The sequence below is a fragment of the Girardinichthys multiradiatus genome, chromosome 20, assembly GCF_021462225.1.
Source record: "Girardinichthys multiradiatus isolate DD_20200921_A chromosome 20, DD_fGirMul_XY1, whole genome shotgun sequence".
Classification (NCBI taxonomy): Eukaryota; Metazoa; Chordata; class Actinopteri; order Cyprinodontiformes; family Goodeidae; genus Girardinichthys; species Girardinichthys multiradiatus.
Window position 1 is genome coordinate 26,329,445 of NC_061812.1, and position 14,307 is coordinate 26,343,751.

The 14,307-nt window shown below is 40.3% G+C and overlaps 1 protein-coding gene across 1 annotated transcript; it reads right to left on the reverse strand.

Annotated features, from left to right (window-relative positions):
* Positions 1 to 1,152: 1,152 nt before the first annotated feature.
* LOC124857109 (olfactory receptor class A-like protein 4) lies at positions 1,153 to 5,803 on the reverse strand. The gene is made up of 4 exons (XM_047348228.1): positions 5,573 to 5,803; positions 1,982 to 2,245; positions 1,501 to 1,746; positions 1,153 to 1,384 (listed from the first exon to the last, which is right to left on the reverse strand). The coding sequence occupies exons 1-4, from the start codon at positions 5,801 to 5,803 to the stop codon at positions 1,172 to 1,174; spliced, it is 954 nt and encodes a 317-aa protein (XP_047204184.1). The 3' UTR covers positions 1,153 to 1,171.
* Between the last annotated feature and the right edge of the window lie 8,504 nt (positions 5,804 to 14,307).

The window sequence follows — 14,307 nt, forward strand, 5'->3', positions numbered from 1 at the left end:
CACAGTGTAAGCACCTGCTGCAAGGGACAGATGGAGACCTTTTGATCTAATGTCAGAGGGCTAAAGGCTTTTAAGTTTTTAAGATTTCAGACAAATTGCATAATTATGAAGTTGCAGTTTTTTACATAATGGGCACTCTTAGGTGTTTGTGTATGTGGTGTTTTTTCTTTGTTTCCCTGTTCTGTGTGGGGCAGCAGGGGCGTGGGGACCAAAAGGAGGGTTTCACCCAAGGTGAGAGCCTCGGTCACCGATGTTGATTTCCTAAAACTGCAATTTTCCAGCAGTTTAAACTTAGGAGGCTCTCTTAAATTAAACATGAAACTCACAAAATGAATAGAAAACGAAATAACCGAAGACACAGGCAAGAGACTGTCCCAAAAGACTTTGCTGGTATTCTTGCTTTATTCAGTGTTTTGTTGAGCAATATAAGTATGACCATAGAGTGCCTCACAAGAGTATTCATATGCCTTAAACATTTTCACCCACTGAGTCGGTACCTTGCAGAACTGTCTTTCGCTACAATTACAACTGCATGTCCTAGGGGTAATCTCTACCATCTTTGTATGTCTAGAGCCCGAACGTATTACACATTTTCCTTAACAAAATAGTGCAGGTCTGGACTTTGACTGGGCCATTCTGACACATGGATATGCTTAAATTCCATTGTAGATCTGGCTGTAAGTTTAGGGTCTCCTGGTTGAAGGAGAACCCCCTGTGTTGTTTCCACCACACAAAGCATTTGGCATGCAGGTCAGAAGGTTACATTAAGGTCTCATTTAACTAGAGCACCTTTTGTTCTATCCTTTACATGGTTTGTGACATATCTCTAATATCACTTTTTATAACTGTATTTCACCAATCTTTGGACTTTATTTACTAATTTTGTGACTTCTAAAGACAAGTGACTGTGTTGGATACTATCTATGAGTAAAGAGGGGAAACACATACACATGACCCCACTTTTCAGATCTTTATCTTTAAAAGAGTTGCAAAAACATCATAAAACGTGAAAATATTCAAGCAGTATGAATACTTTTGCAAGACATTATATCCACTCTAACAAACACTTTCAAAAAGGATCCTACAAGTTGATGCAGGTTATGCTAAGGGTACATGATGGGGGTTGTTTTGGTAACTAAAGCACAAAGTGTTGCTCTTCACCAAGAGACTTTCAGCCAGAGACAGAAGACTTCATGCAAGAACGAAGCCGACGGTGGCCGATTGCCAGGACAACAGGTGACATGACGATGAAGATAATGTTTGCAAAGCGAGTGATGACCAGAAGAAACTCAGCCGAGGAGCCCCGGTTGTAGTTAAAATAGTTGACAGAGATGATGCTGGTTCCCCAAGATGTAGTAAAGAGCATAACAAGAGCTAGAATCACCTAGAAAGGGCAAAGAAATTCATTTGTAGAAGATCCAAGTAAACATTTGGAATAAAGAAGTGTTGATACTTTCTGTGTCAGACTCTTTCATGCACATCTATTCATATCTGTTTCACCTTGGCAGCTCGCCTTTCTGCTGGCACACGCTTTATAACAGGTGTGTCTTGAGCAGAGCTCCGTGACCGGCCGTGGTTGAAGAGTGTGTAGAGAGAGGTCATGTTGGTGACCACCATCAAGATGATAGGGAATATTTCATGGATCACCATGGATGTGGTGGCAAAGGCCAGGCCGGAGTAGTTTGATGGAAAGTTCCATACACAGCCCAGCAGGGGGCGTGTTGTGGTGCTCACCAACATCAATGTCTGAGAACAGAGGAGGAGGAAAAAACAATTGTCTATACCCATGTACCTGTGCAGGTAATTGGGGGGGACAGAGTACCAGTCTATCACAGGGCAATACAGAGACAAATAGGAAAAACAAAAATTTTGAGAGAGTATTTCACCTAACAGTCATGTTTTTGAACTGTGGGAGGAAGCTGGAGCAGAAGAGGACCCATGCATGCACGAGGAGAACATGTAAACTCCATGTTTGTCTTACCTCTGTGGTGTTTTCATCACCATTAGTGCTGAAGATATAGGCAGGAATGGAGTAAAAAAGGTTGAAAATCCAGATGATGCCCAGGGTCAGCAGGAGGGTCCTATAGGTGCTCCACGGCCCCTGTAGATTTCCAATAGTCGGAGCCACACGCCTCAGAGTGTGGAAGTGGAATGCACTGAGGAAGAACGTTGACCACACGTTCACCGACCGCAACCAGACCCAGACTCCCATCAAGAACCGACACCACCCTTTGGATGAGTACAGCTGGAAAGGAGTTTTTTTATTGGGCGAGTTTTATGCGTTTTTTATCATTTGGGGCACACTCTGCACACTCTTTAAATCATATTAACATATTAACTGCTTTATAAAAGCTCAAATTTTCAATATACAACACAGCAGGGCACATCTAAGTCTGTAAAGAAAGCAGGGAAGATTGTGTGTTTATTTCAAATAAACAATGTACACAGAAATTGTGTGCAGGTTCACTGTATTCTTGTCTTTGTCTGCAGACTTGTCCTCAGTGGAGAAAGTGCAGAGAAACCACAACATTAAAACTTAAAACAAATAGATTTAAGTGAAACTTGATGGAAGCCACCACACTGAAAATAAAGTACGGCTACAACTAGACTCCACGCTTGTAAACAATCATTTGCCATTTTTGTAATGACCCTTTCAAACATCAAACCATAACTGAGCCTGAAATTGTTTCAATGACTGGAAGGTGGACATGAGGTGGGGTTGGGCGCTTTATGGTCTTGTGGACTCCTTGGCCCAGATGTATAAGAAGCCTTTCGTGTATAACCCTGGTTATCAATACAGGGGTCTCAGAATATGCTTCGCCAGGAGAACATTTTGAAAAATAGCGCCTTAAATAATGGATTCAAATAATTTTGAGGATGTAAATGGACAACATTCAGACAAGACATGGACAAACCCAAAGTGAGCTTATACCATAGATTCTTTGGGCAGAGTCCCAGGGTTCAGGTCCCTCTGAGTAGACAAGTTCAACAATCCATCCTGGCTTTTAACTAGTCAGTTTTCTGCCTGCCTATTGCTCTTAGTGTGCGTTCAGAACAGTAACTACTAAAGCTGTAAAATCGCCAGAGGTAATTCACTTTCTATTGAGAAGAGCAACAAAATGACGGTAACACTTTATTTGAAGGGGATGATAAGGGAGTCATGAACCTGTCAGTAACATGACATGAATTTTGAATATGTTATATGAACATTATTGACACTTAAGTGTCATGACTGTTGTCATTAAGTATCATTTGGTTTTTGTATTATCTGCATCCCAAATAATGCCAGCTTTTACTTTTCTTGCATCCTCATCATAAAATCGGACCAGTCCATTACATCCACATTCTATCCATGCCATTCTCTGTGGCTTCATCGATGTTGAGTGAAAACATGCCACTCTTTAGCTTTTCAGATAGAGTTCTTCAAAATTATATTAAACTGACTCAAAGGAATGTCTGTTTAATCTCTGGGCAAACCTGAATTCTTTTACCCACAGGAGTGCCGGAGATCCGGCACGGCGCCGGAGTGCCGTCGGTCCTGATACTTTAATATGGAACATATAGATCATTTCTTTCAAACTACTTACAATGAAATGCTTCAATGTTATGTCTAAAATGGAGCAGGAAGAAGTACAAACTAAATAATTCAACCTTTTGAAGCAAGTTCATAGCGTTTTATTCAAATTCCAAACTGTTCTGTTCATCTTTTGTAAATGTTTTATCTCTAATGCAGTTAGTTTATATTTAAGGTAAATTATTCTGGTATTTCTTTGGTCAATTTGAAACCTTAATGCATCCTGTTACAGATACAGGTCTGTCAGTGGTTCGCAGGCAGTCATCGAGGGCCTGAATGTCTTCACTCTGGACTTTTATTTATTGTTTTTTTCTGTTAAATAATTGTACAACAAACCAATTTTGGTGATTTTCCAAAAAACAAGAATTATATGTACTAGTTTGAATTTATTGTGGATGTGTCCTGATCCCATATTATATTTTGGATACATTCTCTTTAGCACATTGCACCTGAACCACACAATTTTTGTAGCCATCAGCAAGCTTCTCATTCTGGGTTCATTTTAACCCCTATTCTAGGCAGAAATGGTAAAGTTACTTTAAAATTGTTAGATTTTTGTCACATGTCCAGCTCTGAAGTGTAATCCACTGAACAGGTTTGGGATTGCGGGTTTGTGAAGGCCATTCCAGAAGTTTAATGGTAGCCTGGTTTATTCCTATTTTAAACCACTCTTGATGTGGTTTTGACATCATTGTGCTATCCTAAAACATTCAGTTGTTTTCCAACGGTTTCCACAATCTAGCAGCTGATTTGAGGTGAAGTTTAAGAATTTAGATGTAGTTGTTTTTCCTCTAGTATTCCTTTGTTAATCTCACCAGTACCACTGGAGGCAAAACATTCAGCATGATGCTGCCACCACCATGCTTGACAACTGGTAAAGTGTTTTAAGGTTTGAATTCTTCTCCTGGACTCTTCCAAATATACTTCCTGTCATTGTAGCTAAATGGCACAATCTTTTTTGTCTGAACATTAAAAAATAAAGGATTTTGAAAGAGACTGTGATTCTCTGTGATAATGACTTTTGGTTTTTTATTCTGTGTTACTTTGCTAATTGTGTATTTTAGGGGGTTGTCTGTATTTTAATATGTTTAGCTATTGGTTCCCCATTCTTATTTGTATTTATTTATTGCCTCTGTGTTCCCCTGATATTGTAGATATGTTTATACTGTTTAATTTGTACTGTATTGCACCGACTACGCCAAAACAAATTCCTTGTATGTCCAAAAACGTACTTGGCAATAAAGCTTTTCTGATTCTGATTCTGATTCTGATCCCTGCATTTCCAGTCTCTGTTTCTTTTTTTTCATTTTTAGCCTTCTATGTTGGCCACAGTTTCTTCTCCTCCTCAACTGTCTGGTATCAGTGTGATCAAATCTTTGTAACCACCACTGCAGAATGTATTCTTTGAGGTTTTCTAGGGCTTGTCAGCCCACCTCCTGCCCCAGAGTCCCAGAGGCTTTCTGAGAGGCTACAGCCTTGGTTGCTCTGGGTTATTTTTGAACATCCCAACAGATTTATTTTCATCTGAGGGTTGCAGTTTGGTTCATATGGTTAAAACTCTAAACAATTATTCTAAACAATTATTCTTTGAAATGGAAAAAGCAGATTGACAGTGAGCTTCTAGAATGGCTCATAACCTTATCTCTGTTAAAAGATCTGTGAAAGATGATAATGGGAGGGTCTGTGTCAGCAAACCAACAAATTTACAAGAACTCTACTAAGTAAGAAAAATGGACCAATATCTATCAGAAATTATGCAGGAAACCTGTTGATGGCTATGAAAAGCATATGGTTCTGGTGCAACTTGGTAAGGGACATTTCCCTCAATGTAAGGGGCATTAATGAGAGCCTGTATTTATAATTTCGACCTTATATGGATTAGAAAAAGAGCTAGTTCAACAAGGAAAACACTTTTTTTTGGTTTGCATCTTATGCATACTGTACCTTACTTTTAAGTTTTTGAGCAATATATCAGATGTTAATTGAAACAATTCATACCTTGAAGCCCAGGTCAGAAATAATAAGTAACACGTTCCTCAGGAGCGATACCATAAGGTTGGACAATGCCAAATTAATGATGATTATGTCCGAGTTATGTCCCCTGCCTTGGTCCATCATCACACTCTTTCCAATGACTCCAATATCGATAGCGTTACCCACAATTCCCAGAGCCACCAGAATAATGTAAAAGGCACTTTGTGCAGAGGACACAGGTGTGCGAAGTCCCATCTCCACATGTTTGGTGGTTGTCTCTTGCTCCACATCTTCCGTCAATGTGTTAAAATTTTGAATTTCTGAACCCATGTTACCATGTCGCCCCAAATCAAGCTCCACCTTCATTGTGATTGTCTACTGACAAAGTACCAATCAACTCCCCCTTCCAAGAATACTGCATATGTATAAACTGAAGAAGATCCTTCCAGACCCATCATAGGAGAAAATTGACTTCTTGGTTCCACCTACCTATTCAACCTCCATATGGGCCACAGAAATCCATAAAGCATCACAATGTTTCAACCTCAGGGAAATCAAGGTGCCTCTTAATGAAACACAAGAGATTAATCAACTTCCCTGAGCAAAATGTGCTTGCTTTGCAACTTTATTTCTTGCACCGTCACCCTGAAGAGGTCTTTAACCACATATTTTTACCCTTATGTCCAAACTTGGTATAGGTAAAAAATAGAACAATAACCCCTAATTTATTTTCAGAAAGAAAGGAAGAAAGTTGATTTAAGTGACTTTGAACGTGGCATGGTTGTTGGTACCAGACGGGCTGGTCTGAGTATTTCAGAAACTGTTGATCTACTGGGATTTTCACTCACTACCATCTCTAGGGTTTACAGAGAATGGTCCGAAAAAGGGAAAACATCCAGTGAGCGGCAGTTCTGTGGGCGCAAATGCCTTGTTGATGCCAGAGGTCAGAGGAGAATGGCCAGACTGGTTCAAGCTGATAGAAGAGCAACAGTAACTCAAATAACCTCTCGTTACAACCAAGGCATGCAGAAGAGCATCTCTGAATGTACAACACGTCGAACCTTGAGGCGCATGGGCTACAGCAGCAGAAGACCACACCGGGTGTCACTCCTGTCAGCTAAGAACAGGACACTGAGGCTACAATTCACACAGGCTCACCAAAATTGGACAATAGAAGATTGGAAAAACGTTGCCTGGTCTGATGAGTCTCGATTTCTGCTGCGACATTCGGATGGTAGGGTCAGAATTTGGCATCAGCAACATGAAAGCATGGATCCATCCTGCCTTGTATCAACGGTTCAGCCTGGTGGTGTAATGGTGTGGGATATATTTTCTTGGCACACTTTGGGCTCCTTAGTACCAACTGAGCATTGTGTCAACGCCACAGCCTACCTAAGTATTGTTGCTGACCATGTCCATCCCTTTATGACCACAGTGTACCCGTCTTCTGATGGTTACTTCCAGCAGGATAACGCGCCATGTCATAAAGCACGAATCATCTCAGACTGGTTTCTTGAACATGACAATGAGTTCACTGTACTCAAATGGCCTCCACAGTCACCAGATCTCAATCCAATAGAGCACCTTTGGGATGTGGTGGAACGGGAGATTCGCATCATGGATGTACAGCCGACAAATCTGCAGCATCTGTGTGATGCTATCATGTCAATATGGACCAAACTCTCTGAGGAATGTTTCCAGTACCTTGTTGAATCTATGCCACGAAGGATTAAGGCAGTTCTGAAGGCAAAAGGGGGTCCAACCCGGTACTAGCAAGGGGTACCTAATAAAGTGGCCGATGAGTGTGTGTGTGTGTGTATATATATGTTATGATTCTGGCCCGTCTGCCTGCTCTGCTCTCACTCATGCAATCAACTCATCTGCTTCACCTGTCTGCTGCTGTGCAATCACCGTCATGCCACACACCTGTGGAGCTGCAGTTATATACAGCCCTCTGACAGGCAGACGGTGCCAGATTTTCGAAAACATTTGTGAGTAGTTATTCAGCGCTCCTTCTTGACTGATCTTGTTCTCTGACCTTGCCTTGCCTCACGGATTTTGCCTTCTTGCCTGCCCCTTGTCTGACGGATTGGATTTCTGGATTTCGACTGTGTTTTCTGCCTCTGGTTTTCTGCCTCTGCCTGCCCCTTGTCTGACGCCTCTAGCCCTAGAACTCGACCGTGTTTCTGTCCTTGGATTTACGCCTTAGCCTAACCACTGGTTTATTCAGCCTGAGCCTGCCTGGCTCTCTAGTCCGCCTGGAATTATTGTCAAGAGGACAATCACAGCTCTCTGTGTTCCTGTCACAGCTTCATCTGATTCCTTGGAGGATTTGGATCAGTCGGCAATCCGACTTCAGTCTGTTGGATGCTTCCTCATTAACTGTCTGGATCACTTCCTCCTCTGGATTTTGTGCCTCATCCCCAGACTGAGAAGGTTAGTGGCTTTATCTAAGTCCTTGCAAATCCTGAGTTTTATTCAGCCACTAATTAGTCTCTCTGTTCTCAGTGGTTCCTGGAAGCTGACTGCTGTTCTCCTGCTCTCTGATCCTGATCAGAATAAACCTTTTAACTTTTCACTTTCACTTGAATTTGGGTTTTCTGTCTCTGGTCGTGATATCTATCTCTCTCTATCTCTCTGTCTCTCTATATCTAAAGTTTGGACACACCTTCTCATTCAAAGAGTTTTCTTTATTTTCATGACCATGAATATTGTAGCTTCACACTGAAGGCATCAAAACTATGAATTAACACATGTGGAATTATATACTGAACAAAAAAGTGTGAAACAACTGACAATATGTCTTATATTCTAGGTTCTTCAAAGTAGCCAACTTTTGCTTTGATTACTGCTCCACACACTCTTGGCATTCTGTTGATGAGCTTCAAGAGGTGGTCACCTGACATGGTTTTCACTTCACAGGTGTGCCCTGTCAGGTTCAATAAGTAGGATTTCAAGCCTTATAAATGGGGTTGGGACCATCAGTTGTGTTGTGCAGGAGGTGGATACAGTACACAGCTGATAGTCCTACTGAATAGACTGTTAGAATTTGTATTATGGCAAGAAAAAAGCAGCTAAGTAAAGTAAAACGAGTGGCCATCATTACTTTAAGAAATGAAGGTCAGTCAGTCCGAACAATTGGGAAAACTTTGAAAGTGTCCCCAAGTGCAGTCGCAAAAACCATCAAGCGCTACAAAGAAACTGGCTCACATGAGGACCGCCCCAGGAAAGTTAGACCAAGAGTCACCTCTGCTGCGGACGACAAGTTCATCCGAGTCACCAGCCTCAGAAATCGCAGGTTAACAGCAGCTCAGATTAGAGAACAGGTCAATGCCACACAGAGTTCTAGCAGCAGACACATTTCAATTCAATTCAAAGATACTTTATTGATCCCTGAGGGGAAATTAGAATTCCAGTACAACCCATCCAAACATACGTCATGACACAAGACAAGGGGGGGGCGGGTCATTGAGGCTTTGCTGCCCATTCACAGGCGCTGCCCTTGCTAGATGAGAAAAGAGGCCACATTAAGTAAGTAGAGGAAAAAAAAAATCATATTTCACATTTTATCTTTAGCAGGATACAGTTTGAGATTGCAAAAAGCCTCAGCACAAAGAAGCAACAAGTTGACAAAACAACATCATGCCGGGAACGGTGAAGGTGGTGTGAGGGATGCATATGTTTATCTTGAGCATGTGTGTGTGTGCAAGTGAGTGTGTGCAAGTAAGTCCATGAAGCACGGTCACAGAGGCCATTGTCCTTGATGGTTCGTTGGAATGTACATCAACCGGCCAAGTTCTGAGCACAACTGTTAAGAGGAGGAGACTGTGTGAATCAGGCCTTCATGGTAAAATAGCTGCTAGGAAACCACTGCTGAGGACCGGCAACAAGCAGAAGAGACTTGTTTGGGCTAAAGAACACAAGGAATGGATATTAGACCAGTGGAAATCTGTGCTTTGGTCTGATGAGTCCAAGTTTGAGATCTTTGGTTCCAACCACCGTGTCTTTGTGTGGCGCAGAAGAGGTGAACGGATGGACTCTACATGCCTGGTTCCCACTGTGAAGCATGGAGGAGGAGGTGTGATGGTGTGGGAGTGCTTTGCTGGTGACACTGTTGGGGATTTATTCAAAATTGAAGGCATACTGAACCAGCATGGCTACCACAGCATCTTGCAGCGACATGCTATTCCATCTGTTTGCGTTTAGTCGGACCATCATTTATTTTTCAACAGGACAATTACCCCAAACACACCTCCAGACTATTTGACCAAGAAGGACCTGAACCCAATCGAGATGGTTTGGGGTGAGCTGGACCGCAGAGTGAAGGCAAAAGGGCCAACAAGTGCTAAGCATCTCTGGGAACTCCTTCAAGACTGTTGGAAAACCATTTCAGGTGACTACCTCTTGAAGCTCATCAACAGAATGCCAAGAGTATGCAGAGCAGTAATCAAAGCAAAATGTGGATACTTTGAAGAACCTAGAATATAAGACATATTTTCAGTTGTTTCACACTTTTTTGTTCAGTATATAATTCCACGTGTGTTAATTCATAGTTTTGATGCCTTCAGTGTGAAGCTACAATATTTATAGTCATGAAAATAAAGAAAACTCTTTGAATGAGAAGGTGTGTCCAAACTTCATAGTCATGAAAATGTGTGTGTTTGTAACCCATTCCTCAAAATGGGAAAGACAAGAGAATATGTCAGTTAAGTAAGGCAGATGTGTTTTAATTCTTTTATTGCAAGAAATGGCTTTAATAAAACAGCTAGTCACCTAAACATATCTACATTTATAGCAGGGGCAACGTCTAAAATGTTTTAAAACACCTGTAACCTCGACAAACAAAGCTGGACGGTATTTGATTTTATCTTGCCACCATGCACAGTGATGGTGAGTAAAATAAATCGCCAAAACTCATTTTCGGAGAACCGCAGCAATTTATTTCAGTGTGAAATTATGCTGTTATGCTGTATCCGCCTCAAACTTTCATAATGAAATATAACAAATAAATTAAGCTACAAAAACATTTCTAAAACATTGAAACATTAACATACAGTAATGAGAAGGATTTATCTTAATAGCACAAGGAATAAAATAGTTCCTTGACGAACTTGTGAAAAATACTCCAAATAAAAAGGCTCTCAGTCTCATTTATTTAACTCTGTTAGGGATTCTTAAATATTACTGTCACTGTATCAAATAGGATTTTTAGAGCAAGATACAATTAATAATGTAATAAGACACACAAAAAACAAACTAGTTGACAAAATTGGGATGAGCACCCTATTTTGAGGTGCCATTTGGTCGTGATGGGTATTGATGTGATTTCTAGAAATAAAGGTAAAGGGTGGGGGGGGGAGAGGGAGCACTTAAAAGCCCTTCTCAGTCCAATCACCATGTTTTCTGTGGAGGAGGGAGACTGAAGGCTTGGGGATATGCAAATCTATCCTCATGACAAAGGCTGCGTAGGTAGTTGAAAAGCTCTCCAGTAGCAGGGTACCAGATATGGACTAGATTTGCTATGAGATGATAGCTCTGGACCTTTGTAAATGGCCTGCAGGGGGACTGAAGATTGTTTATCAATTGTCAAGAGATTGCATTTCCCAGCCTACATGATAAAGTTTACTCTAAGGGTTTGAAAAAGAGACTTTGTGTGACTTTAGTCCTGGTCGTGGAGCACTGAACAAGATATATACCTATTACAAAATTGCTGAGGGGTTCATGGTAGTTTAGTAGTCCGGTCAGAACTGAGTGGATCCTGGGAAGGCTCAGTATCCCTCAAGGTACGCATGACTATCTAGTAATTGCACAAACAAAGTAAGAGTTGTGTCCACATTTATGACAGAAAGTCAATCTTGGACTTAATCAGTAGTTTTCAATTCAGAGCAATGTAAAACTGTCTTCACTTTGGAGATGTGACATTGTTGTCCTAGTGGCTTTCTGATAGGCTTTAACCTTAGTTGACAGTGGGTTCATTTCATCAGAGGGGACAGCTTGGCTCAAATGGTTGAAACTTATAAACCATTGAGTGTTCCCGCAGAACAATTACCCCCCAAAAAAACTAACAACTGACTTTGGAATAAACAAATGTCAATGTCTATTTTATTTATATCGCACATGTAAAAACAACAAAGTTGACCTATAAACGTACATGAACTGTACCACTTCAGGTAAGAAATTTGGACCTATATCCACCCAGAGTTATGCCAGAAGCTTGTTGATAGATATAAAAAAAAAATAATTCTGGTGCAACCTGTTAAGAGACATTTAACTCAATACAAGAGGCCTTACAAATTATTTCATCAGTGAGTGGAGCTAAACCTCTGATCTTAACTGTATGTGCAAAGTGAGGGCTAGTTCAACAAGTAAAACACCTTTTTATGGTTTGCTTCTTATGCATACCTTACTTTTTGAGCTTTTTATGCAAAATATATGATGTTTATTTAAGCAATTCATACCTTGAGGCCCAGGTCCGAAATGACAAGCAGCACGTTCCTCATTAAAGACACCAACAGGTTGGACAGTGCCAAATTAACGATAACAATGTCAGAGTTATGTCCCCCGCCGTGGTGCGTCATCACACTCTTTCCAATGACTCCAAACACAATAGCATTACCTACAATTCCCAGAACCACCAGAATACAGTAAAAGGCACTCTGTGGAGGGGACAAAGATGTAAGTAACCTCCTCACAAGTTTGGTGGTGGTATCTTGCTCCATATCTTTCGTCACTGTGTTAAGACTTTGAATTTCTGAACCTATGTTACCATCTCGCCCCAAATCAAGCTCCACCTTCATTGTGATTGTCTACTGACAAAGTACAAATCAACTCCCCCTTCCAAGAATACTGCAAATATGTTAAGCATCAGGGAATCAATCACCTTGGAGGTTGTCTCTCTCTTTGGAGAAATGTACTTCTTTCCTCTACAGAGTAAAGTGAAGAAGATTCTTCCAGTGACATCATAGCAGAAAATTGACTTCTCGTTTTCACCTACCGATGTTTTAACATCAATATAGGCCACAGAAAGCCATAAAGCATCTAATTGTTTTCGGCCTCAGGGAGATTAAGGTGCCTGTTAATGAAACACATGAGATTAATGAACTCCTCTGAGCAAAATGTGCTTGCTTCGCAACTTTAGTTCTTACACTTTCACTATGAACCAAGAGAGAACATTTGTGTTTGCATGCATGCATGCACTTGCACAATTTTCATTTCATAACCAATTTTATTATATACATTTTTATTGATTTTCCACTTATAAACAAAACAAACAAACATGCAAACACAAGCCTATCTGGTCGGTACAGGGTAATTCACATTAATTTCAACATATTGTACATATTATAGTAAAAAATATGGCACGGGAATACAATTTAGGTGTTATGTATAGTCCAGACCGTTGAAGGGTGTCATCCCCTATTAGTTCAAACCATGTCCCATGGGGTTTTCCTCTCCTGTGCTCCTTGCCCATTGTCCTCCATTCTATGCAGTATGGATTCATAGGATGAGATCTCCACCATGGTATCCATCCATTCTTTAATCTAGGGTGGTAGGGTTGATTTCCAACAGTTCAAGGTCATCCTGGAGGCTGTAATCAGGCCAACCATGATCACAAAAAGCTTTCTTTTAGGTACATTTGTCATTTGGGTTCTACCGCCTAACAGGCATATGGCAGGTGTCGGTGGAACCACTACATCCATCTAATTACTCAACAAATCCACCACCTTAACCCCAAATGTTTTGACCATTTTGCAGTACCATATACAGTGTAGAAAAGTTCCTACTTCTGACTTACATATCCATCATTTATTATAATATAATATTCGTAGATTCCTCGTTGCTTGAAAGTTTGGTCAGGTTATAAAGCCTTGAAGCTGTAATTTGTTCTGGTGGTAAATTTAGATAATCTAAGATACCCCATCTTAGATTATCTCAAAGTCAGTTTGAATTTTGGTTTTCACACTGTTTCTGATTTGTAAGTATTTCCGGAAATGTTGTTTCCCTTCCAACTTATATTGACTTTTTAGTTTCTCAAATGTTTTAAACAGTTCATCTTTGAATAAATATCCTATAATAGAAATACCGCTTGATTTCCATTGTTTCCAATATATGTTTTTTTTTTTTTTTCCAATGCAAACAGATGGGTTTAGCCACAAGGAGGCGTTTTTCTGTAAGTTATGAGGCACTTTGTAAATCAGATGTACTTTATTCCAAACATCCTTGGATTGCATAAGAACTGGGTTTATTGAGCTCTCTTTTTGGGACAGCTTCTCTCTAGGACTAAATGGTGAGCATAGTTCACTCTCAATATCCATCCAATCTGGTCTTTTATTTATTTTACCCCCATATTTAGCCAGTTTAGTCATTTCAAATGCCAATCTATACAGCTTTGGGTCTGGCAAGTTAATTCCTCCTTTTTCCCCAGAGGCACATAGGTTACTCATTTTAATTCTTGGTTTTTTCCCTCCCCATAAAAACTGTTCGTTCAAACAAATTTTAGGCAGTATTATAATTGGTAGCATCATCAATAAATAATACATTTTTGGCACAATCATCATTTTAATAATATTAATCTTCCCACAGAGAGTAAGATGTATTTTATCCCACTTTTCTAGATTTGTTTGTACTTTTTGTAGAATTGGTTTAAAATTCAAATCGACTAGATCCTCTAGGTCTTGACTAAGCTGTATTCCCAAATATTTCATGCTCTTCGGGACCCATCTAAATTTTAACTTTTCTACCATGTACGCCTGGCACAT